The 24973-nt window shown below is 37.9% G+C and overlaps 3 protein-coding genes across 4 annotated transcripts; 1 reads left to right on the forward strand and 2 right to left on the reverse strand.

Moving 5' to 3' along the window:
• Positions 1–3146: 3146 nt before the first annotated feature.
• Positions 3147–8493, reverse strand: LOC124409383 (apolipoprotein D-like). Of its 2 annotated transcripts, none has more exons than XM_046886968.1 (5): positions 8220–8493; positions 5698–5815; positions 4763–4893; positions 3697–3876; positions 3147–3596 (listed from the first exon to the last, which is right to left on the reverse strand). In XM_046886968.1, the coding sequence occupies exons 2-5, from the start codon at positions 5806–5808 to the stop codon at positions 3452–3454; spliced, it is 567 nt and encodes a 188-aa protein (XP_046742924.1). In that variant the 5' UTR covers positions 5809–5815; positions 8220–8493; the 3' UTR covers positions 3147–3451. The 2 variants fall into 2 exon arrangements, with proteins under 2 accessions (XP_046742924.1, XP_046742923.1); XM_046886967.1 differs by lacking the exon at positions 8220–8493 and adding an exon at positions 6259–6407.
• A 6186-nt stretch (positions 8494–14679) lies between these two features.
• On the forward strand, positions 14680–16595 carry LOC124409267 (apolipoprotein D-like). The gene is made up of 4 exons (XM_046886779.1): positions 14680–14876; positions 15115–15245; positions 15729–15902; positions 16230–16595. The coding sequence occupies exons 1-4, from the start codon at positions 14766–14768 to the stop codon at positions 16369–16371; spliced, it is 558 nt and encodes a 185-aa protein (XP_046742735.1). The 5' UTR covers positions 14680–14765; the 3' UTR covers positions 16372–16595.
• A 3551-nt stretch (positions 16596–20146) lies between these two features.
• On the reverse strand, positions 20147–23690 carry LOC124409266 (DNA translocase FtsK 1-like). Its single transcript, XM_046886778.1, has 4 exons — positions 23531–23690; positions 22427–22557; positions 22115–22358; positions 20147–21444 (listed from the first exon to the last, which is right to left on the reverse strand). The coding sequence occupies exons 1-4, from the start codon at positions 23642–23644 to the stop codon at positions 20419–20421; spliced, it is 1515 nt and encodes a 504-aa protein (XP_046742734.1). The 5' UTR covers positions 23645–23690; the 3' UTR covers positions 20147–20418.
• Positions 23691–24973: the final 1283 nt, after the last annotated feature.

The following is a 24973-nucleotide window of genomic DNA, read 5'->3' on the forward strand; positions in this document are numbered from 1 at the left end:
AATATCAGAAAATAGATGAGTCATAATATCGAACTTTGAAATGCGAGAAAATCTGTTTCACAGGTTTTTCAAGCATGAGTACGAATTTCGAAGTTTCAATACTTTGGTTTTCTATTATCTAAGTTTACCTTCGAATACATTTTCAAATTGCAAAAACCATGTTTATCGCATTTTCGAAATTTTATATTGTACTTACACTTTTACTTCCATCCAAAAATTTGCACGAATTTGAATCTAAATGTAGCAAACATTTTCATGGATCTTACACTCATTGATCAAAATCACGTACAAATGCGTCTGAAATCGAATGTCCACCTGGATTCTGCATAAAATCGTATATAATTATATACATTATAGAAAATTTTTGTGAATTCCACATTTAAGAAATTCCTCTTGCAACTCCCACTTCCAAATGCAGGATCAAGTGTTTTTTTATTATTCTAATAGACAGATCCTTGGATTTTCATTAATTTTACAGAATGTGATAAATAAAACAAATAGATTTGATGTTGGAATAATCAAAAAATGTGACATCGAAAACTTATAAACACTCGAAATAGTCACTCGTACCACATTTTATTGCAATTATAATAATATTAAAACTGTTATCGTAACGATTATACCTCTTTTACCTTTCACAATTTTCTGGTTATTGTAAAAAATGATATTTTTCTTACGATCAGTGTAGCAATTTACGAGTTATAGTCTTTCGAGTAATTTTAATTTTCTGTTATTTCCGCTAATTTCTTATCCCTGCAGTGCTATAACCGAAAACTTACCAAGAGGCTAATTCAACTTCTAAGTACCCATAAAACCAAACAACATATAAATCGGCACTCAAGAGCCATGCGAAAAAATGCACAATACCTCGGATCCGCAACTCTTTGATGAAAGGCTTTTAGGAGTCGTGTATCAATTACGCAGTATTTAGTGCGCCCTCGGCGCTTATATTCCAAGGTACACAAGTGTTCCGATGCAGACCTGCAGTTTGCTTAATCGTAAGAGACTTGAGATTACGATCTCTACTACCGTACGGGGCGTATTTACGCGGTCCTGTTCCCCAACCCAACCCTGAATCACTTTGGGGTTGATGGAAGTGAACCCTTGACCCGGGTCCCTCGCCCTATCCTGATCACGTGCCCGAATCAGCCACGCCGAACTCTCTTTGGAGGGTGTGTATTAAGTCACGGTTATCTCTACTACCGGAGAGTTGTTTTCTTCGTGGGAATTCGGGTAGCTTGTTAATTAGGTTGCTCGGAGAACAGTTATGGAAATGAAATAGAGCAATCTCAGAGCGTCGTTCCAATGCAATTTTTCAAAGCGAACATTTATCCTCACACAGCTCTATTTTTTTTTTTTTTGGTTTTTTTTTTTGTTTTTTGATACTTCGCTTTCAGTACGTTTTTTTTTATCATCCATTTGAACCTGCAGAGGTCGAGAGTGTTCAATGTTTCTCAAATTCAAGAATAAAGGCCAAATTATTACAGAATGAAAAGCAGGTTTGCATGAATTTTTGAATTTGGTGACTATCATTCATTTTTCAGAATATATTTCAGCAAATTTAAATACTACGAGCTAAAACAAGAACGATTCGAGCTACGGTCTTATAATTAGAACGTTAAGAATAATTGAACCTTGAAGCTTTTGATCCAATTCTGTAGACTGTTTATAAAAATTCATTGTTATCCAGTTTGGACATACTTGTTCGTAACAAATATTCTTTAGACAACCGCTGGAGATCTCTATGATGGATAAAAGAAGCCCAAAAACATCAAAATTTAAAACACCAGAGTTTGATAATTTCAAACGTTTTAATTATAAAACCTTGTATCGCATTACTGTTATTGCTTGTGTTATTCAAATTTGCTAAGAGTAAAATCTACTAAATGCAGTAGAAAGCATTGTTTCATTCGTGCAAATAACATCGCTGAAGATTTTTTAAGCAGTTTTTCACCTTTTAACAATGTTATGAGGCACGAGAAATTTTATTTACTCATGTATAACTACAATAATTTAATCAAAACTGCCTGTATAATTCTACACATCAGTATAAAAAAAAACTATTCTTCAATGTCGACTTTGATCGTTAGAAGAATCAGTAAAGCAATATTCTTCAGTCACGCACTTAGTTTTTCTGTGATTTCATAATAATTTGTAATCTATGATTTTTCAATCGTGCCGTGGAAGTAGTACAGATTGCTTTTTGATCAAGGATGACGCCGCAATGAAACAAGAATCCCCTACACTCAAGTAAGGCTTGGCTTTTTGTGCCGATTTTTGTAGGCACGACATTCCTGCGGTCATCGGAAGTATTGCGTTGTATACAGGTTGTGAAAAGAAATGACGGAGAGCTCGCGACTGGTTCCTGCGGTAACGTGACAAGCCTCAAAGAACAAATAACGCGCGTTTTTACGCCAACGAAGATTAGAAATTGTTGTTCTTGTGGCTATTTTACATTTTACCTCTACAAGCTACTTGCCTTCGAATGTATTAGCTCACGTGACGGAAGGTATAATTTGCTCACGTCAAACAGGAAGATGTGATCACTGCTAAGTACTTCTAGCCGCATGCGTACCACGACATGTGAATAATACAATTAGTAATACGCTAACGCAATTATCCTCGCAAGCATCACTTTTGTCTTTAGATCAACATCACCATTTCCGAAATGGTCCCTATTTTTCAAACTCATTCAGACATTCTTCATTCGTAAATATGGGCCGATCCGATACAACTTTTGTCTAGTTTTTTTATAGGGTAAAAATTTTGATGTAGCTGTAGTTTGGATACGTTATACTTGGTAGTTTACACTTAAATATGAATATCTACCGATTTTCTCGAAAAAATTCTCGGATCAAGATTCGTACAATCAGACAAAATTCTGAGAATCTCACACGCTGCGATGGTAAGTTGAATCAAAACTGACGGTGCAATTCCAGTCGATAAGTACATTAACTGTCGCAGAAAGTTCGAACGCGGTTTCTCCCTTATCGACATCGGTAACTGGACGAAGCATTTCAAATTCTTACCATCGGCAAATTTCTTCAGTCGAGTATTAATTTCTATGAATTTTTAGCGATCTCTGACGCAGTTTTTTCGGTTCATTCATGGGGTGAAAATCTTTAATGAGAACCCCCAAGGCGTATACATTCATTTGATTGACCGCGATTAATTATCGTTTTGTACGAACGTATGTATTATATATTGTACAAATTACGATCGAAGAAATTCCTATCGAAAGTGATACAAATTGCGAATATTTTGGTCACTTGAGATCAATTTACATTAATTATAAACTTTATAAATTAATTTCTTATTTCAAAACAGAGTGGCAGTTAATAAATAAATTTGTTGTTTTCTTCTATATAGAAAATAAGACTTATCACGCTTTAAACTATGCAAATGACGAGTTATGGTGTCTGCGGGAATGCAGGATTACGATCTATTGTAACTAATACGTCGCTGGACAATTCTTTTGGTCCGTTCTGAGGAAATACGCTCTGCTTATCTTGTTTTTGTCGATTGTTCGGTACGCCTCTTCCAAAACTGCGACTGACGGGTTCCGTTCCCTCGTCAAAACCCAAGAATAGCGGACACTACAAGAAATAAAATGAAGACATGATTTTTGTTACAAATTGAAACCGTTCGATCAAGTGATTTAAATTGATTGAAGGAAATTTATCGACCCATAATTACCTGAAGACACCGAAATTCGTGCAACTCCATACGACAGCCCAATTATCGTAGTCCGTGTCGACGATCCAATATGGCGCGTCTATTCCAACCGGAAGTGACGGAAACACGACTGACAATTTTGCGTCATCTGCCCTGCCGATGAGTCTGCCTATACCGTCGAGACTGGAGGCAACTCCGGTTCTGGATAAGAATAATTCGAGGGGCCATTTACACGAAGATATCATAGACTTAAGACTTGGAAATTGAATTGTAAATTAAAGGAAATCGAATGACTGCAATATTTTTTGAAAGAAACGAGAAATCACTGCGGATACTTGAAATTATATGATATCGATGAAGAAACTTCGCAGCAAGTGTTAGAAATCGCGGGAATTGTTCTAAGGAATTCAAAGAATTTCTAATGATTTCTAATGATATCGAGTGAATGGTTGTGAGAACTCCCATGGTCTTATCCTGTCTGGAAATCACTGATAATCGCCAAGAACGATCGGAAATCATTCGAAATCAGGGGCAATATTGGTAATTAATAGAAACTCCACGATGAGATAGAAATCGGTAACTTTTGTTGCATTCCGCGAAATAAGCGTTGTTGCAAAAATTTAAATACAGCTACGTAATGGAGGCATTGAAGATTGAGATGCATGCCTTTACTTACTGCAAAAATTACTGGATGTTGTATTGATAAGATTTGCTAGAACATCAACTTTTAATTTATGTTATCAATCGAAGAATTAAATAGAGAAGTTGTGAACTTCTGTGTTCTTCACTTACGTGTGCTTCACGTGAAAAGTGCACTAATGCTTTGAATTTCTATTCATTCTACAACGAAGGTGCAACATCTTTTCAAATAAAATGATGAAAATTCTTATAGAAATTTCAAATCTGTTAGCAATATAGTCAAACTATATAAGAACGCAAGAGCGTTTTTAGAAACCTATCACTTAGAACAACGCCAAAGGCTGACGATGAGTGTTTTCTCAAACATACATAATGTAGATAATTTCCTACATTAGCAATCCAGAAACACTTTCTCCCATATGGGTAGGTATATGCGCATTATACTCACATGGATGATATCTGACTGTTTCGGATCTTGATGGATCCATTTTCACTCAGTGCGTAGTTAGCTGTCACGCATTTACCACCGAATTGAAATAGGGCGAAGTACTTTTCAGCTTCGTACCATTTTCCCATGTACTGAAACAGGAACAAAGTTTATTAATCCCGCCATCCCACTGTTTATTGTTTGAATTATCGTTGCGAGTTCTTCCACTATTATTTCCAATGAAGTAAATTTCGGTAAATTTGAAGTCCATTTGGTTCATGTTAGAAAGAACCAAAGATTCCTTTGAATTTATAAGTAACGGTGGCTTCTAGCGTCATAATGAGCACATAATCGTTAATGGATTGGCAAAATAGTATTATTACAACACTTCATCGGATTACGCCGATACCGTCACCGTTGCGCATTATGCCTCTTTTTCATAACCTGATTCCCGTACAACGATTAAACCTGTCAAGCTTAACAGTCCATAGTCGTTCCATCTAAAAACTTAAAGCCCCTAGGGCAATGGAAAATCATTCAAGGCCTGCAGTTCCACGGCAAATTGCACATTGTAAGAACGCTGATCATAATGGAAGAAACAAACAACGTAATAAATATTATAACGATGCCCAAGTTTTATTCGAGAAGTTTTTTCGACCTCCGTCAAGTTTTTGGGAGAATTCCCATGATATTCTACAAGCGAAACTTACACGTCATTCAGGCGTTTGGAACGCTGCATCGATGCGGAATTTAACAGTAAATACACAATATGCGGTCATTCGGTAATGCGATGCTCGGTTGTGAATTCAGTACAACTTTCTAAAAGCTAAAAGTACCGCACCGTGTAGAGTGTATAATAACGCATGTATTTACAGATTTTCTCGCCTCAAATTCGTACCATCAAATTACAGAGGGAATCACAAGTCGGTAATTGAAATTTTCAGAAAACATCTTACCCTCGCAGCATCAAATCCTGGTACAGTCTCAACGGCTGGACAAACACCCAGAAATGGAACCTGCGCCAAGGAACCACCGACAAAGAACAAGACCAGAGTAATCCACAGCATTTTTTATCTGGAAGTCAAATATACATTTTTGAACGTCACTTATCAACGAACCTTTATCGAGAGTTTCAACCATCCTGAAATAGCTGTCAAGGTTCAAAGGCTCACGAGTATTAATCACATTTCGTTTCTACACAGAAGATGGACAGACATTTTTCTTCTCGTGTCAGATGACAAATGAGCGAAAGTCTTACGCAATCGGAGCCTGAGAGCCCATTGATCGGATACATGAATCAGAAGATTAGTGTTCTAGAAATGGACTTTAGCGTATGATTTCTGGACTTCCAGAGTTGGTCAGAATCTTTATTCACGAATAAGCGCAGTTTTCTAGTCACTACCCCATACCGATGATGATAAATATTGATAAAATCTATCCGCGTGACACAAAAATCTAAGTCTAAGTCAAACCTTCAATTATGGGTATAAGAGTATGAAATCCCGTTGAAGATTCGATTCTCTGAAGTAGACGCGAATTGCGAGTTAAAGTTTCGATGTGAGGTTGGAACAGGCAAATGTTTGACTGACTCGCGTCGCTTTTTCAACTAGTATATATACTTGCTTAGTGAAAAAGTGATTACATAAGGATGTTAAGTGTTCAAGGTAAAGTAACATTATGTATGTGTCATTTGTATTCTTGCTAGATAAATACTACATCGTCGATATCGTTTCCCGGTCATAGCTCTGTGAAAAAATGCTGCAACTTTAGTTCTGCTCATGTGGGTTTCTATCGTAAATGCAATGATACAATGTATTGTATTTAATACCTCGGATTTGGCAATGCAGTTTCAGTTGCATACACTGACAGTGGGAAAGATTTCATTCGCCACGCTTGCAAAAAAAATTCTATTAAAATCCCATTGTTTGCACAATAAAGATTTGATAATTTTTGGAATTATTTAGGTGATGAAAAATGGTCATTTTTGAATATTGACAACCATAATTACCCTGAGAGGTTCAATTTACTATATTTTTTTGTAATTCTAACTACATTTAAAGCATTATTACAACGACCGACCATAATTTTCTGGTAACTATAAGGAAAAAAAAATTTTCCTCGGTGTGGACTTCCGGAATAATTTACAGTTAATTCGCTTGACTGAGAGTTTTAGAAGAATTTTTCGTTTTCACTTTTAATTGAATAATATGCTTTAGAAACTTCACAAGTTTCTAAATTTCTATGCATATTTGAATCCCAATTCATTGAATGCGATTCAAATATATTCGGTTTATTAGCAAGAAAAATATAAGAGTGATCTTCTTTCCCGAAAGAGAATATCCAATTGAGCCTCTTCATGTTGACTTGTTAGAATAAATTCACTAGATTACATAAAGTTGAATGTAACTGAATTGGATCACTAAAATTACTATTCACATCGGTGGTTTCCTTCTCAGTGTACTGTATGAAAATCAGTTTTATTCTATTTTTGTTTTACTTCTTAACGATTATACTGAGTAATTCGTTCAAGGAAACTTTCAAAATTTCGACCCAGATCACAGCAAACAAAATTGCAGAAAATCTTAAAGAATGAGGATTTCTTAGAGAACTCTACGAAAACTTGAAGATCCAGTGAAATTTGGAAATTTACAGCAAACATTGGTGCATTTTGAAGGCAAATAAGAAATGGATTTAGAATAATTAAAACCACTTTGAAGACTAAAAAAGTAAAAAAGAAAAACTACGGAAGAATGCATGACGCATACACGAGTAAACAACTCGAGTTGTTTTGCATAAAAATCACCGAATAATCACAGAAATAATTGTTTGTCAGTGTTACTGTAATATCTTGCTTCTTGGCTATCTAGCCAGCTTTTTATTGGTGGTAAGAATTTCGGTATAATTACGATTCAAATATATTACAGTGTAAATTATAAGGTATAAAAATCTTTCAATTTTCAGGCATTACCATCGATGAAAAACACGCGGTCGACAAATTTTATCGCCTTTCCAAATTGAACATTTATTTTCTTAGAATTATCAGCATTTTTTGCCATCAAAAACAAAAATATGATCGAATTTCTTTTTTGTGTCAAAAAGTTTGATCTCTTGTATGTAGTATGAAATCCATTTCAAACTAAATCTTTGAAAGCTACGAAAAAAAAAAAAAAAATACTTTCAACATTTTCATTCCCATAAATGCGAAGGTGAAAACAATATATTCTTAATAATGATTTTTTCTTTGGATTGCATCCAAATAGAAATTTCGATCCTAAGAATCTGGTCGAAAGTTGGTGAATGAACGCAAACACGAAATAAAGATTGTTTAAATTGATTGAAAAAAAAAACGACAAAGAAAAAAAAACGAAAAACCATACGTACGATATAGCCGGAAAGAAGCGTATCCTCAAAGGATGATCCCTCGTCGACGTATTCGATTAACGAGAAGGTAAATTACGTATTTGAAGCGGGAACTCGCCGTTCCAGACTCGTAACTCTAATGACTAATGATATATCTAGGCGTGGATAGGTAAATGGCACTAGACGTTGCGGTGGAGCGAGAATGGCCAAGAGATGGACTTCCTCCGTAAGCCGTGGGTCGTCTGACAGTGACCGCAGACCGAGCATGTGACCAGGAACGCGGTCGACACTTATTTGTTGTGTCGAAGACGCGTCTTTCTCGACGCACTGGGTTCGATAGTGGGTCAGTAACGGGACGCTTCGGTTCAAGGAACCCTTCTCGACACAAATCCACATTTGACCAATAAAGCCCGGCGCACAGTAGCCATTCCGTCTCCCGGAACACGGGGTTGTGATAAAATGTGTGGAGAAAAGGAGGAATTTTAAAAAAAAGGTAAAGAGAAAAAACAAAAAAAAAATACAACCAAAGGAGCCGAATTTTTACCGCTTTTTCAGATCACGTATGCAGTTCTGTTATCCCACGTACCGTGTGTAACCCAGCTCTCGAATTACGTCACGTTCTCCTTGTTTGTTTTCGAATTTTTACTTGGTCGTTGACAGTTTTCTGCATCGCGTTTTGCCACTTTCTCACCGGCTGCGGAATCGCTTATAACAGGGATTTTGGGCACCGTTTGGAAAAGGTTTGTAATTCTCTTTGTCTCTCCTGATTTTTTATAACGTTTTCTTCGGTTTTTAGATCAATTTTTACGGTGACTGTGAGTCATTGGTATGCTTGGCTAACGTTCTGCCACTCTGCGTGGTGGACCTCTGGGATGAGTCATGGAGCGATACTAACTTCCGGTGTAGACCGTGGTGAAGACCAGTCTTTTGAGTTATTTTAAGAAATGTTTTTGCAAAAATTATACTACATGTGCGAAAATGTAAAAAGTATTCATTTCTTTTGATCAGAAGTTTTTTTGTTAGTAGATAGATTAATTCGCGATTTGACTGGCTACAGATTGCAGCTGCATCAGTATTAAATGTGAAAATAATTATTTCAAATTGTAAAATAAAATCACAAACACCACAATCATACTTTTAATGTAAAATAGAAGCAGCTTTAAACAAATTTGGATGAAAAATTGAGGTTCATTATTTGTTTCTAGAGCAGATCACGATTAGTAAACGATAACACGAATATGAGATCTGAGTAAATGCATCCGAAATAATTTTTCATCGTTTAAAGTTTCCTAAAATTAATCAAGAATGAGTATTTGACGGCAAATCTTATTTTAATTCAAACTGACATCGGTTATAAATTTATTAAAGGACGAATTTATCACAGGATTGAACCTATCGAAAATATTTTCGGATATTTCTGCCTACAAGTTGTATTGAAACGCTCTGTTGACCGACGGATTCTTCACCCAGATAACGCGGTGTTAGGAGGTAACGAAAAAAGGAAATGAAAAGATGATTGCCTTGAACGATAAGATCATAGATATTTTCTAAAGGAACAACGAACATCTCTCCGGTCAAGGTAACGATACGAAAACTTATGTATAAGTAAACGTGAGATAATTGCGGCGTTTTAAAAAGTTATACAACTCGAATAACACCGGTCAAATTCGTGATTCTACAAGATTTTAAGTACGGCTATTACCTTGCTTAGTTTCACACATATATATAGATATATATATATATCTACTGTGTAAAATCGCGGTTAATCTCGGTTGAAACGCTTCGTCGAAGCGTGGGACTATTTTTCTCAAATTTATATGTTCTCTCAAACAGCAGGATAAAGCTATCAAAAAAGTATACAAATTTACAGAAGTTTCCGTAATGTTTGAAGAAGCTAAATTCTCATTATATATTTGCATTTTATGGTACAACTTACGGAGTGTCTTTGATTAAAATATTACAGCACTAATATACGTTACGTGATATGCGAAATGCGACATCATCGTACAGTCAATTGAATTTATATGGCGTAGAGAGAGGAGCTTGAATTCACGGTGAGGATTATTTAATATTCACATCTGAAAATGCATTTTATCATTTCTTGAGAAAACTTACACTTACTTTTGGTTAAAAAAAATTCGATAGTTTTGAAACATTCTTGCAGACATAAGAAAAATTTTCGGATCAGTGGATTAATTTTAAGAAAGCGTATCGTATTTCATTCTGATTTATTAGATTATGCGTACATCTATCGTATAAATATTGAAATACGTATTAGATGCTCGATTACTCATTACAACAATCGTATCATCAACGTTATTCACGCTACACTACTTATCGCGTATTAATGGGGAAAATACTTAATGAATGACTTACTTCATCTCAATTGTGATTTACTACGAAAAACAACCATTATGCACTAGACAAGAACACGATAAAACAGTAATTTCTAACGTGAAACCGTAATTGATGAAGGTGAATTTATTCAAAACGATGTAACCATGGGCGCGAAAAAATGTGGAAACCAAATTTCAACTGTAATGCAATATCATTTTCATATTGCTGTAACTTTAATGAGAGTACACAATTGAATTATTACCACAATAGGCAAAGCTCAACGTTTGAATAATTTTATTGAATCGGGTCTCTGCGCGGGGAAAATTATATGCAAACCGCTGAAGTCGAATTTTATACTACGCATGGTCAAAGCATTACTTCACTTTCTTCAACCTATGATTATCTATTGATATTTCTTATAAAATGAGGAACTTGACTGCGATTGTACGGATATTTTTTATCCAGCTTGTACTTTGACTAACAAAAGGATCATAATTGAATAGGAAAAAATGTTGAGCATGTAATCAAAAATAGCTGTAAACTAATTTGAAGTTGAAGATTTCGGAACTGCGATTCCACGCAGAACAAAATATTAGTCATCTTAGCTATTTGACTCACTATCCAGGGCCTAGAATTTTCAAGTGTGTATAGAAGTGTTTAAGAATGTTTACTATTTGACTACTACAAACTATTGAACCATGAGCAGTAATGTATGTATACGAGTTAATGGTTAAACGAAGGAGGTGAATTTCGAGAATTTTTATTTCGATAACCGTTCATTTGAATTGTTTTTTCTTATATGCTGAATCCGATTTTCTTCGATATATTCAAGAATCTTCGCATGGAAATTTACAAACTCAAACTGTTCTGGTGACATGGTTTGCGTTGATCACTATCTATATCTCGCGACAGTCTCGACGGATTTACTTCGATTGTAGGGTCAATGTATCTGTACACTTTATCCCTTTGACCTAAATCCATAATATATTTTTATAATGATAACTGTTTTTTGCTTGCCTAAAGAAGAACGGATACGTGGACAAAAGAACGAGCTTAAATTTTGACCAGCCAGCATCTTATAAGAACCATTTATCCTCCTAACCGGGTTCGAGGAAAAAAGTAAAGCATTAAAAAATATCAGACCGAAAATCGATCGAAACGTTCTCGACTTACCGAGATTTTTCTGTGAAACTTACCGCTCAACGCCAGCAAAAGAACAGCGAAACCAACGTTGTCTATTGCTCAGCCCTGTGTGAACCTGAGCCGTCGATCTCGAACAGGCTCGATCGAAAATAGTTAAATGATAAACGAAAATATGAATACAATAGTGAGTCATTGATATGCGTCCAGTATTTTAATTGCTTCCTGCACAACGACAATAAATCAAATTGTTGAATTGATAACAATATCATTCTCTATATAGTAAAGATTGAACGTTTGAGCTCCTTATCAGTTGAAAATGAAATTTTACGGTAATCAAAGTGAATAATATGTCCGTCATGAATTTTGAGATGCAGATAGAATAGACGTGAAGATGATGCATACTTCACGCTTTCTATTTTCTTCAAGCCCTTGATTCTTACCTAATGCAGCCACTATTCATTTATTGATGTGAATCTTTCCTTGCGTTATCGGAGCTTTGAAGTCTTTTCGCCTCGGCTGGTACGGCAAATTAACGATTTTCCATTCGTAGACATTGTCCACGTTTGTAGATCAATTTCCTTCTCCGTAGTCGGCTGAGCAGGATCCTTCGCAGACTACACTCGTTGATTGTTCAGTGGGTAAAACAGATTCGAAGATAAGATCCTCGGTCGATCTTTTCACGGCTACCGACTCACTCGCTCGCGTTTGAGTGAACAGTGCACGAATCCAGCGCCAAATTATCAGACTTTACATCTTCGTATAGCGTTCAATTTCGTTGATAAGTTTTCAGAAGAAAAATTACTGAAATCCGTGTTTCGATAATTAAAATTGTGATGACGTAATTTATGTTTGTTATATCACGATTTATTAATGGATAGAGGAAACAAATTCGTAATTTTGACAAACTCCGAGCTGTGAAAATCATCACGTGAAACAGTTGTAGAGGAATCCGTGATTCGAAACGTGGGTATATGGAGTGATCAAAGTCCATCACTGTATGTGTAAGAATGTCTTTATTGTGGCCACACATTGCCAATTAAAAGTGCTCCCCTGTCAGTGATATCAGATTTGCATAGTTGAAACAAGCCATTAAAACAAAAAAGTGCAAGTAAGACCAAGTAAGATAACTGAGTAGTTATCCTCACAGTCTCGTTAACACGATCCTCGTGACCAGCACGAATGTAAGGATTACTACTGCAATCGGGGTATTTTCACGATAATCATCCTGTTATCACGACTCACGATTTGCTAATTTCATCAACACTTCAAACCTCCTTCAGATTCAGGCGTGTAGTTGAAATGGAAACTTTCTCTACAGAATAATTTGGTATTGTTTGACATTAAACGTTGTCACTTGTCATTGTTCAAAAAGCCTTGAGGTGTGTTAAATCACACCACATCCACTTCAGAATGTATCGCGCGCATACTTTTTCCTCGCAATCATTGATATCCAAATTATGATTTAGAAAAATGATTCTATCTATTTCCCAAGGTTCTTGTACCTCAAATATTATCCCCCAGCATATCATACTTGAATTTGCAGACGAGACTTACTCAGCGCCGGACTTACCTATAGGCCCGAGAAGCCCGGGCCTAGAGCGGCATTTTCTAGGAGCGCCAAAAATGGGCGCTGGAAATTTAATAAACCAAAAAACTGTAGGTCTTGTACCAAAGTCATATAAACTGAGGAAGAGATACAAGCACAGCTTTGCGTTAATTGTTACGGCCGTCTTCAATATGTATTTCAAATTTGATCGAGTCTCAAAAAATTATTTAAAAGGAATTATACTGAGAATACGTTTACCATCAACACTGTTTATGAAGAACATTTTTTCAAACGGCATTTATGCTGTCCGTAAAAATCCCCTCGGGAATCTTATTACATTTTCATTTCTGTTGAATTTTTGTAATCTTAACTTACCGAAGACGCCACAAAATTCGTCATCTTGATCACCGTAGGACAGCTGTCCCAAGCTATCAGCTCAGCGAGTGAGCCACTTACGAAAAGGAACGGTAACGTGAACCATAGCATTTTCAGGAGTGATTGCAAATTATTTGCAGACCTCCAGGAAATCTTCGAAAGAATTACAAAACACAAGCAACACTGCCGGAGATGGACTTGACTGACAAGTTTTGGACTGACTCTTCTTCATCATATATATGTTCGCAGCATAAAAATTCGTACGAGGCCATGAAAAATAGATATAACTGGTTATCGTTTTTGGCTCGTAATAACTTTGGACACGGATGCGAATAATTGCACCAACGTGCGCTCTTATCGTCACAAAAGATTTGAAGAAAATCGTGAAATGCGCTGCACTTACGATCAGAAACCCGAACATGTGTTATCAAATGGCACGTGAAACACTACCCGAAGAATATAAAAATACGTGGGGGCAATCAGGATCGTCCGAGGAATGCAGTATATGATAATTAGCACAGAATGCGAAATAATCAAAAATCAAACGAACTTACCTGTATGTGAAGTTCGATTGGAATTATATGAGAGTCTCGCTCCAGATGATTAAAACCCACCCATAATTTCCAGCCCAGTTCTCACGTTATTCTTTATTTTATCAATTAGTTCTAGATTATGAAAGACTGCAAGATAGCGGTGATCGTTTTTCACGGTTATTCTGTGTGAATATGTGACTCAAACGGCGGGAAGTAGCGTTACTATCATTGTAATCATCTGGAACGAGACTCTCATTTAATTCCAATCGAACTTCACACACAGGTAAGTTCGTTTGATTTTTGATTATTTCGCATTCTGTGCGAATTATCATATACTGCATTCCTCGGACGATCCTGATTGGCCCCACGTATTCTTATATTCTTCGTGTAGTGTTTGCCGTGTCATTTGATAACACATGTTCAGATTCGTGATCGTAAGTGCAGCGCATTTCACGATTCTCGAAAGATTTTGTGTAACGATAAGAGCGCACGTTGGTGCAATTATTCGCATTCGTGTTCAAAGTTATTACGAGCCAAAAACGATAACCAGTTATATCTATTTTTCGTGGCCACGTACGTATTTTTATGCTGCAAATGTAGTATATATATGATGAAGAGAAGCAGTCAAAAACTTGTCAGTTAAGTCCATCACCGGCGGCGTTGCTTATATTTTGAAATTTTTTCGAAGATTTCCTCGAGGTCTGCAAATAATTTGTAATCATTCCTGAAAATGCTGTGGTTCACGTTACCGTTGCTTTTCGTAAGTGGCTCACTCGCTCGGCTGGTAGGTTGGGGCAACTGTCCTACGGTGATCAAGATGACGGATTTTGCGCCGTCTTCGGTAAGTTAAGATTACAAAAATTCAACGGAAACGAAAATGTAATAAAATTCCAGAGATGATTTTTACGGATAGCATAAATGCCGTTTGAAAAAATATTCTTCATAAACAGTGTTGATGGAAAATGTATTCTCAGTGTAATTCCTTTTAAATAATTTTTTAAGAGTCGATCAAATTTGAAATACATACTGAAGACGGCCGTAACAATTAACGCAAAGATGTGCTTGTATCTCTTCCTCAGTTTATAGGATCTTGGTACGAGGCCTACAGATCCTCATCCATCTTTGAAGCAGGTGGATCATGTGTCACTGCAAAATATACGCTGAACGATAACGGCACAATCACAGTCTTGAACACCGCAAAATTAGCTGAGTAAGTCTTGTCTGCAAATTCAAGTATTATATGCTGGGGGATAATATTTGAGGTACAAGAACCTTGGGAAATAGATAGAATCATTTTTCTAAATCATAATTTGGATATCAATGATTGCGAGGAAAAAGTATGCGCGCGATACATTCTGAAGTGGATGTGGTGTGATTTAACACACCTCAAGGCTTTTTGAACAATGACAAGTGACAACGTTCAATGTCAAACAATACCAAATTATTCTGTAGAGAAAGTTTCCATTTGAACTACACGCCTGAATCTAAAGGAGGTTTGAAGTGTTGATGAAATTAGCAAATCGTAGTTCATATTTTGAAACTAGATGTTTGTGCTTGGTTTCTAGAAGTATTGCTTCGACAGCTCTTTTTTCTCATCCAAATTACCGATCTCTTGATTGCCATTTTTATCTATTTCCTGAAAGAAAAAAAAAATAATAATAATGACAATAACATGATGGAAGTATTTTACCAGACAAGGAATAACCGTTGCAATCGAAGGTATAGCTACGGTCGTAGGTGACTCGGCAAATGGCTTGCTGTCCGTCAAATTTTCTTCGTCACCAACTGCCGCGCCATACCAGGTCCTCGGTGTCAAATACGGGCATTGGGCCGTCGTGTGCTCCTGTACGAAGATTGGCTTGATCAAGTAAGTACTGGTTCTTAATCATCAACACGGTTATCTTTAATATGATGTCAGAATTTCCATGTACTGTAAGAACAATACGATGTTGACGTCTGCATGCTCAAAATTGGCGATAATCTAACACTATCGAATGCTGAGTTACGAATTGAACACGAAAATTGCTCTGTAGTGTAGTTCAGGTCAGCCAATTTTGGTCAATTTTGCTACAACATTTTTTCTACAGTCTATAGTCACAACTAACAAGAAACAAAGTATGTAGAAGCAAAACTTTGATTGCTCTTCGTAAGACAAATATTAACGTGTCTTAATTTTGCTTAACCACCTTTTCAGCTTCCAATTTACTTGGATCTTGACACGAGAACGGAACCCTTCACAATCAGTATTGGACGAGGCATTTGCGGTCTGTGAAGCCAACTCTTTGAGTACTACAGACTTGCTTCCAACGGACCAATCGAACTGCGCGATAGCGTGATCAGGCTGATTATCGTGAAAATACCCCGATTGCAGTGGTAATCCTTACATTTGTACTGATCACGAGGATCGTGTTAACGAGACTGTGAGGATAACTACTCAGTTATCTTACTTGGTCTTACTTGCACTTTTTTGTTTTAATGGCTTGTTTCAACTATGCAAATCTGATATCACTGACAGGGGAGCACTTTTAATTGGCAATGTGTGGCCACAATAAAGACATTCTTACACATACAGTGATGGACTTTGATCACTCCATATACCCACGTTTCGAATCACGGATTCCTCTACAACTGTTTCACGTGATGATTTTCACAGCTCGGAGTTTGTCAAAATTACGAATTTGTTTCCTCTATCCATTAATAAATCGTGATATAACAAACATAAATTACGTCATCACAATTTTAATTATCGAAACACGGATTTCAGTAATTTTTCTTCTGAAAACTTATCAACGAAATTGAACGCTATACGAAGATGTAAAGTCTGATAATTTGGCGCTGGATTCGTGCACTGTTCACTCAAACGCGAGCGAGTGAGTCGGTAGCCGTGAAAAGATCGACCGAGGATCTTATCTTCGAATCTGTTTTACCCACTGAACAATCAACGAGTGTAGTCTGCGAAGGATCCTGCTCAGCCGACTACGGAGAAGGAAATTGATCTACAAACGTGGACAATGTCTACGAATGGAAAATCGTTAATTTGCCGTACCAGCCGAGGCGAAAAGACTTCAAAGCTCCGATAACGCAAGGAAAGATTCACATCAATAAATGAATAGTGGCTGCATTAGGTAAGAATCAAGGGCTTGAAGAAAATAGAAAGCGTGAAGTATGCATCATCTTCACGTCTATTCTATCTGCATCTCAAAATTCATGACGGACATATTATTCACTTTGATTACCGTAAAATTTCATTTTCAACTGATAAGGAGCTCAAACGTTCAATCTTTACTATATAGAGAATGATATTGTTATCAATTCAACAATTTGATTTATTGTCGTTGTGCAGGAAGCAATTAAAATACTGGACGCATATAAATGACTCACTATTGTATTCATATTTTCGTTTATCATTTAACTATTTTCGATGGAGCCTGATCGAGATCGAAAGCTCAGGTTCACACAGGGCTAAGCAATACAAAATGTAGGTTTCGCTGCGCATTAGCTGGCGTTGAGCGGTAAGTTTCACAGAAAACTCTCGGTATCTCGAGAATGATTCGATCGATTTTTGATCTGATATTTTTTAATGGTTTACGTTTTTCCTCGAACCCAGTTGCGTAGATAAGTGGTAAGTTAAAATGCTGGCCGGTCAAAACTGAACCTCGATATTTTGTCCAAAAATCAGCCTTTCATCACGCCAGCAAAAAACAGTTCTTATTCTCAGAAAATATTTTGGATCTAGGTCGAAGAGATAAACTATCCAAAAACATTGTCCCTACAATTGGAGTAAATCGGTCAAGACTGTCTCGAGATATAAGTAGTGTTCACCGCAAACCGTGTCACCAGAGCACATGGATGACGTTGGCTGGAATAGCAACGCTTTGTGATTGTAAATTTCCTTGCGACGATTTGTAAATATACCTGAGAATCTCGAATTTATAATATAAGAAAAACCAATTCAAATGAACAGTTATCGAGATGAAGATTCTCGAGATTCACCTCCTTCGTTTATCCTTTAACTCATATACATGCGTTACTGCTCAAGGTTTAATAGTTTGTGCTAGTTGAATAGTAAACATTTTCAGACACTTCTATACATACCCAAAAATTTTAGGCCCTGAATAACGAGTCAAATAACTAAGATGACTAATATTCTGTTCTGCGTGGCATTGTAGTTCCTAAATCTTCAACTTTAAATTAATTTACAACTGTTTTCGATTACATGCTTAAACTTTTTCCTTATTCAATTATGATTTCCGGCATGCAGCTATCACGTGATTCTTTCCTTATTTTTCGCGATTGCCAATTGGCCCAGCAGGACACGTGCTTCATGCACGACCCTGTACGCAATCTAGGTATTGGAGCTTTTCGAGTTTCATGCACTTTTTCGTTAGAAACATGCGGTCAGAAAAAAAGGGACATAGCAAATTTTAATGCCTATCATTTGAATGTGAACTCGCGTGGATTGCAAATTTTCTTGTCAAACCCATTCCGGGATCATCCCGGGAGTTTATCAGAACAGACAAACTGAAATTCTTCTAGAAACCTGTTTTTTCGATACAACAGGTCCATAAAGTTTGGAGTTTATCGAAATTGGAAAACGTTATTTCGGACCGAAACCAACACTTTTCCTGCATCTCCTTAGGGGGTGATAAGTAAAAATTCCATATCTGTATAAAGCACCCATATTTTCGAATTCTAAAATATTCTTCGTGTAAAATTTCACCTACACGTTGTTCTTTCGTGATTACATCCTTGGAAGTGAAGATGATAATTCGTGAATCAGAGAAGTCGAATGTTTGCACTGATTTTTGAATTACAAATTATTACGAAGGCTTTTTGGATGCAAGGAATGACAGATGGAGCTGTAATACGCGAAACAATAAATTAGTTACCTGTTACTCTCCACATTTGCGGAACAGTAGTTTCGGAAATCTTCCAAGTAAGTTGACGCGTAATGCCACCATACATAAAGATTCTATTATCTCGAAAAGGTCCATTTTGACAACTGGTGAGTCTGTGTACAATTAATAAAGGACCCGATTGAGAGTAAGCCGGCTTACGGAACACCCGCCAAGTTGCGCTCATCCGCACTCGTTCACTGCCGAAACTTATCTGCCAAAATCCACGTGCTCGCGGTTATCAAGTCGTCAAGCGACACCCGCCTGCCCTCTGGTTTTGAGGGTTGAAACTGGAGACTAATCTCGGGGCACCACGCGATGAAGGCGCGAACAATCATCATGATTACGAATTAGTTGAACAACTTGATTGATTCGTTGCAATCAAATACTTCGTGCTCAAACCGTTAGCCGTATTAACTGCAAAAGCTTCATCCAATACCGATTTATTCAATAGATATGGAAGCTGGAAAGAGCAAGGAATCAAAAACGGTGCAACGTATTGAAATTAACTAACGGTCTCATAGGAAAAAATCTTCGCTATATCGATAAACATTGATACGAAGTACCATCGTGCGATTTAGTCAAATTATAAGGCAATGTATTTACGAATTTCGAATTGTGGGAAACGACAATTTTTTGCAGTCGCTGGATGAAGTTCGGAAAATCGACGAGAATCCTGCGTAGACATATACGTACACCAGATTCACACTCGCTTTAAGGTTACAGTTATGAGCTACTGGTATCTGAACCCCTTGTTTTCATTACTCTTAAAGCCATTGTCGAAACTTTTCTCAATTAACACACAAGCAGAATATCGAACACTATCATCTATGTATTTTCAATTTGAAACGGTTTCTTCATACTTGTAAGCAAAAAAATTATGAATCTTGATCAGCTGAAACTCACTAATGTATAAGTACCATACCTACGTAGAAAAAAACACATTGTTCAAAACTCTTAAATTTCTGCAGTAACCTTAACGTACAAAGTAGTCCCATTAAAGTACTCACAAGTGAGTATGTAGGTATACTTGTATAGGATAAAATGTAGGGATAGAAGAATTGTCTGTTGTCTGCTCTCCATAAACCTTTTTCACTCGAAGCTTTTCAGCAATATTTCTCAGGTAAATTTTTACGTAACACTTTATTCTTTTTTCTTGAATCATCTTTCCATTATGAACGTACAATTTATTTTAATTATATTGTATTTTTGTTTGTTTTGTTTTTCTCGCTCTAACCATCAAATCTTTCACACATATACGTACGGAATTTTTGCATCATTAGATAAATACAAACCTAACTTATGAAAATAAATTATTTGGCACTTGTGCGGCGAGACTGGCCGGAATCGAACTCCAAACTGTTGTCCAAAGCCGAAAACCAGCCGCTACGAGCCACGTGGAATTATCGTCAGCCTTTCGGGATGAGCCTAAAGTCTTGTGGTGTACCAGATTCGGTGGCTTATTCGGGGTATCGAGCTGCGCCAACTTCAAGGCTTCGGTTCCACGATCTTCGCCGGCTCGGCGACTACCTTCGGCTTCGGTTCTTCAACAGCGACTTCTGGGTTCTTCACCTGAATCTGAGGGGCAAGCGGAGTTTCCGGCACTGCCGATTCTGCAGCTGGTAACTCGGGCTTAACGGCCTCTTCAAGCGGCGCGGGCTTCTCAGCAGCTTCCGGTGCGGCCATCGGAACCTCGGCGAGCTTTTCCTTCTTCGCAGGTTCGGGCAGTGCAGATTTTGGCGGCAAGGCTGCGGCTTCCTGTAGCGGAACGGCGGCGACCGGAGTCTCGATCTTTTCCTGTTTGATCGCCGTAGCTTCCGGAACTGGTTCTGCTAAATTTAGAACAGGAATCATCGCCGCTGGTTTTTCCTTCGGTTCTTCAAGCGCGACTGGTTCCTCCGGTTTGACAGTTTCCGCCGGTTCAGCGTCCTTCAGCACAGCTTCCGATTGCGGTTCGGCAACGACGTCCAACTTTACTTTCTCCGGTTCAGCACTCACGACGACCTCGTGGACCTTCGACTCCTCGGCGATCGGCGCTGCTTCCGGCTGTGGATCTGCGGCTGGTTTCGCGGTCTCAGCGACCTTCAGAATAACTTCTGGGACCGTTTCCGGTGCGACAGGTTTCGGCGATGCTTCTTTAGCTGGTTCCACACTAGCAGGTTGCACTTCTTCCGCCAGTTTCTCCGCTGCTGGACTTGATTCGACGGCGATTTCTTCCTTTGGCATTTCCATCGCTGGCTCAGCCTCTTGCAGAAGTCCGCTCGACCTCAAGAGCACCCCCTTTTCAAGCCCGGGTTCCGGCACTACGGTTTCCTCCTTGATCGGGGTAGCGGGTGCAGCTGGAGCCACGGCAGGAATTGGAGCTGCAGCTGGAGCCACGGCTGGAATTGGAGCAGCGACTGGAGCTGGAGCTGCAGCAGCTGGAGTGGGCGCCAGATCGAAGGCACACTCAGCCTGGTCTGTCTTCACGAAGAATCTCCTTGATAGACCGTGTTTGTCCAAAGCGCCATAGGCCTAGACAGTCAATTTTACGGTGGAGACAAAGCCATAAATTTTTGGAAAGATACATGTAGGAGAATTCCAGAAAGCAAAAAAAAAAACATGATTGAAATGATGATCAATCTCAGTGAATTGATGAGAAGTCACAGACATCGCTTCTTTAAATCATCATTTACCCAAGCAATTTTGGAATTTTGATTTAATTTAGATATTAATGTTTATTCTACGAATTTTTATTTCGTACACTTGATTTAATTTATTGATAGTCAACATCATCAAATCGTGTGCAATCGAAATTTCTTTAAAGTGACTGAACACCTTCACTGAACATGATGCCCAAATTCTAGTAATGATCGAAAATTTTGATCATTTTAGTTCCACTGAAAAGAAGTTGATATTAAAGTTTCATGAAATTTAACTAAAATCTTATTGTGACACAGTTGATGAAGCTTTTTCCCCTACAAGAATACTCTCGATGATAAATAAATTTCATAACTTCAACACTCGAATCCAAATTGGAAAGATTTTTGCATTGATTTCATCATATACGCCTACGTTTGCTATGATTTTTTAATTTCCTTTCAAACTGACGAAATTACGAGATCAAACGTGCTTCACCGGTGATGAAGTACGGTGTCAAACTGATTGTGAAACATGCATTACGCCTATTACTGTTTCAAATTACCATCTGCATAGTTGCCGAAGACGGGTTACGGTTTCGGGTCATCACCCAAGCGCTCTGAGTGTGGGCGAGTCCGATGCTCTGGCAATTCCAGAGGAGTGCATAATTTTCGTAGTCGGTCTCCAGTACCGTGTACTGGGTCTCAGGAGTCAAAGGAACAGTCGTGTATTTCACGTTGATTCGTCCTTCCTCAGCCTTTGTTGGTGAGGGTTTAACCTCACCCTCCAGGACGCGTTTTATTCCAGTCCTACGGCCGTTCAGTTGAGTTAGAAATTGGAAATCACCGTCAGAAATTAAATATTCAAATCCACTTACAGTCGGTTGGTAACCTCGTTGCTGACGCGCACTTTTCCGTCGAATCCTTTGGTATAGTTTGAAACGACACATCGCGAGACGAGTTCGGTTAGTTGAAAGTACCTTTCGGCTTCGTACCAAACACCCAAGAACTAAAGAAAAAAGGTAACATTTAAAGAGAATAAATGATCAATGATTTCTTTTTCAATTGTTACTCGAGTACTTTTTTTTTAACAATTGTCTTGCACCAGAGCAAAGCAGTACGACTTTATTCACATCCGTCCTGACAGGTGTTCAATAGTGACGACGCTCTGATATAACTGTTTTCAACTTTCGAGCACGGTTCGTCGGTCGCGTATATTCGGTCTCAGAATTCTTAAACCGGTTGACAAGAATTTGATTGATTTGAATTAATTTAATTTCAAATTTTGAATATTTCATACAAATGTGACGCGAAAAGATTCAAACGTTCGTCGCGTCTGGTTAGGAATCTGCATCAATTTGAATATTACATGCGGCGATAATTCCTCTCTAAATTTATTATAACTTTATATAATCAAGTTTATGTACAGTTATTTTCATTGATAGGTTTCCAGTGACTCATTATTTTTTTGGAATCGAAGCTGAAAAGAGTTTTTTTCATATAAAAATTGGAAGAATACGGAAAACAAAAATAATGGAATAACAGAGCATAGATACCGAGGCTTCATTTAAAATCGATGCAAATAATTGATTCGAGGATCTCGTATTGTCAAATTGAATATTCAACGATGCCGAAACGATGAAGAAGAAGTGTTTCAGTGAGTTTGTAGAATATCGTCTTCCGAATATAACGAACCATCACAGAGTAAAATCAAACGAATCCAATAAATTTTCAAGCATTTTGAGTTACTTTGAAACGAAGCATTACCATCTAACAAAAGCTCTAACTTTCAACACCGGTATCTATTATTTTCATATTTTTAACCAGAATTTCGTAGTTTACGATTACAACACTTTGGTAAAACATATTCAATGTAGGATTATCTTGCAATAAAATTGCTAAAACGTTTCGGTTCTTGGCCAATAAGCCGGTTTGGCGATGAATAAAAATAAGGCGGAGGAATATTGTGCAGAAAGACTTACCTTGGGCAAGTTAAAGCCAGCCATGGGGACTTGATCGGGACACCATCCCAGGTTGGGGATTTGGGCCTTAGCCAAAGCTAAGGCCGCGAATACGAGAACAATCTTCTTCAGCATTCTTAACGATCTGGCCGCAAGATTACAGATCTCTGGGCTTTATATACATTAACCTGCAGAGGGGCAGGAGCGATGACCGGAGGATCTCCCCACCTGTGGGCCTCATGTTGCCATGCTCGTCCCCGGGGACCAGCCGGGCGGAGATGGACACTGGTCAACGGGGTGTACAATAGCTCTTGTGGATACAGGGCCTTTCACGTGCAGGTTATACCTGTAGATAATGAAACATCTTTTTTCCCTCCGATTCCCCTCGCAATTTCACGGGCTCACCTCCGTTCTTATTCTCCATTTTGCCTACACACTACCATCGATAATATCGGATCAAGCACGTGTCGATCGCTTTGTTTTTCACCCGTTATTTAAGCCTCCTAGTTGGATTTTGAATGCGGATCAGCTCCATGATGATGACGGGGCGTGTATAGATAGGTATACATAACCACTTCTGACAAAAGTCACGCGGTTAACACCCGTTATTTAAATAAGAAATTTTCTTACCATCTTTTCTATACAAGAATAATATCTCGCCGTTAAAAATGCTTTCGTGCCCAATGAAAAGAAGAAAGAAAAAAACCACGTCAACCATGCTATCTATGGGTGGGTATACACCCGATCCAAACGCCCCGAGTATACTTCGTCTCGATAAAACAAACACGCAAAACAGATACACGGCACGGGGGGGAATTCATAGAAATTCATGGAGAATTGCGAAAGGGGACGTTTAGCGCGAGTCTGCTAACGACGATGGAGGGGCGGAACAGGGATTGTATGGTGTGGAGGATATGTCCGCAGGAACATCTAACATAGACACACCTACGCACACATGGAAAGGATTAAAATAGCCAACGTTCCCCTGCGTTGAGCCGAATAATTATTATACCGTGCAGAAAACAGAGAGAGAGAGAGAGAGAGAAGCTGTTTCCTTCCTCTCGCTGGTTGTATCATGTATACTTAATTGCTGAACAAAACAGCCAGCGTTGCAAGGGTATATCTGAGTGTCGATTAAAATTCTCGCAATTCGTGACGGATCGCGAAACGGTGAATTCAAAAAAAAAAAAAAAAAAAAAAAGAGATGCAGGTATCTAAAAAGTTGCAGGCATTCTTAGCATCCTCCTGAGTACGTATTTCAAAAAGTATATTATTAGTTGGAAACAAAAAGTAGAAAGATAAAAAGAATAAGAAAATTAACGCGGATTCCACTAGGCTAAATGTGTGGCCAACATAAATTGTCCTGTCACACTATTCTCGTGAATATTTAACAGTCGACATTGCCATTTTTGTAGCAGGATCAACCATAACTTATGGTAGAATGACCCATAATTTGATATCACT

The sequence above is a fragment of the Diprion similis genome, chromosome 8 (genome assembly GCF_021155765.1).
Source record: "Diprion similis isolate iyDipSimi1 chromosome 8, iyDipSimi1.1, whole genome shotgun sequence".
Taxonomy (NCBI): domain Eukaryota; kingdom Metazoa; phylum Arthropoda; class Insecta; order Hymenoptera; family Diprionidae; genus Diprion; species Diprion similis.

Excerpts from the sequence above, each read along its gene's own strand:
- LOC124409266 (XM_046886778.1), bottom strand. The coding sequence starts at position 23,644 with ATGCTGAAGAAGATTGTTCTCGTATTCGCGGCCTTAGCTTTGGCTAAG. Across the intron at positions 22,558-23,530 it reads CTGGCTTTAACTTGCCCAAG|TTCTTGGGTGTTTGGTACGA; the intron begins GTAAGTCTTTCT and ends TTTTTTCTTTAG. Across the intron at positions 22,359-22,426 it reads AACGAGGTTACCAACCGACT|GACTGGAATAAAACGCGTCC; the intron begins GTAAGTGGATTT and ends GAACGGCCGTAG.
- LOC124409383 (XM_046886968.1), bottom strand. The coding sequence starts at position 5,808 with ATGCTGTGGATTACTCTGGTCTTGTTCTTTGTCGGTGGTTCCTTGGCG. Across the intron at positions 3,877-4,762 it reads AACAGTCAGATATCATCCAT|AACCGGAGTTGCCTCCAGTC; the intron begins GTGAGTATAATG and ends ATTCTTATCCAG. Across the intron at positions 3,597-3,696 it reads ACGAATTTCGGTGTCTTCAG|TGTCCGCTATTCTTGGGTTT; the intron begins GTAATTATGGGT and ends TATTTCTTGTAG.
- LOC124409267 (XM_046886779.1), top strand. The coding sequence starts at position 14,766 with ATGCTGTGGTTCACGTTACCGTTGCTTTTCGTAAGTGGCTCACTCGCT. Across the intron at positions 14,877-15,114 it reads CGGATTTTGCGCCGTCTTCG|TTTATAGGATCTTGGTACGA; the intron begins GTAAGTTAAGAT and ends TCTCTTCCTCAG. Across the intron at positions 15,903-16,229 it reads ACGAAGATTGGCTTGATCAA|CTTCCAATTTACTTGGATCT; the intron begins GTAAGTACTGGT and ends CCACCTTTTCAG.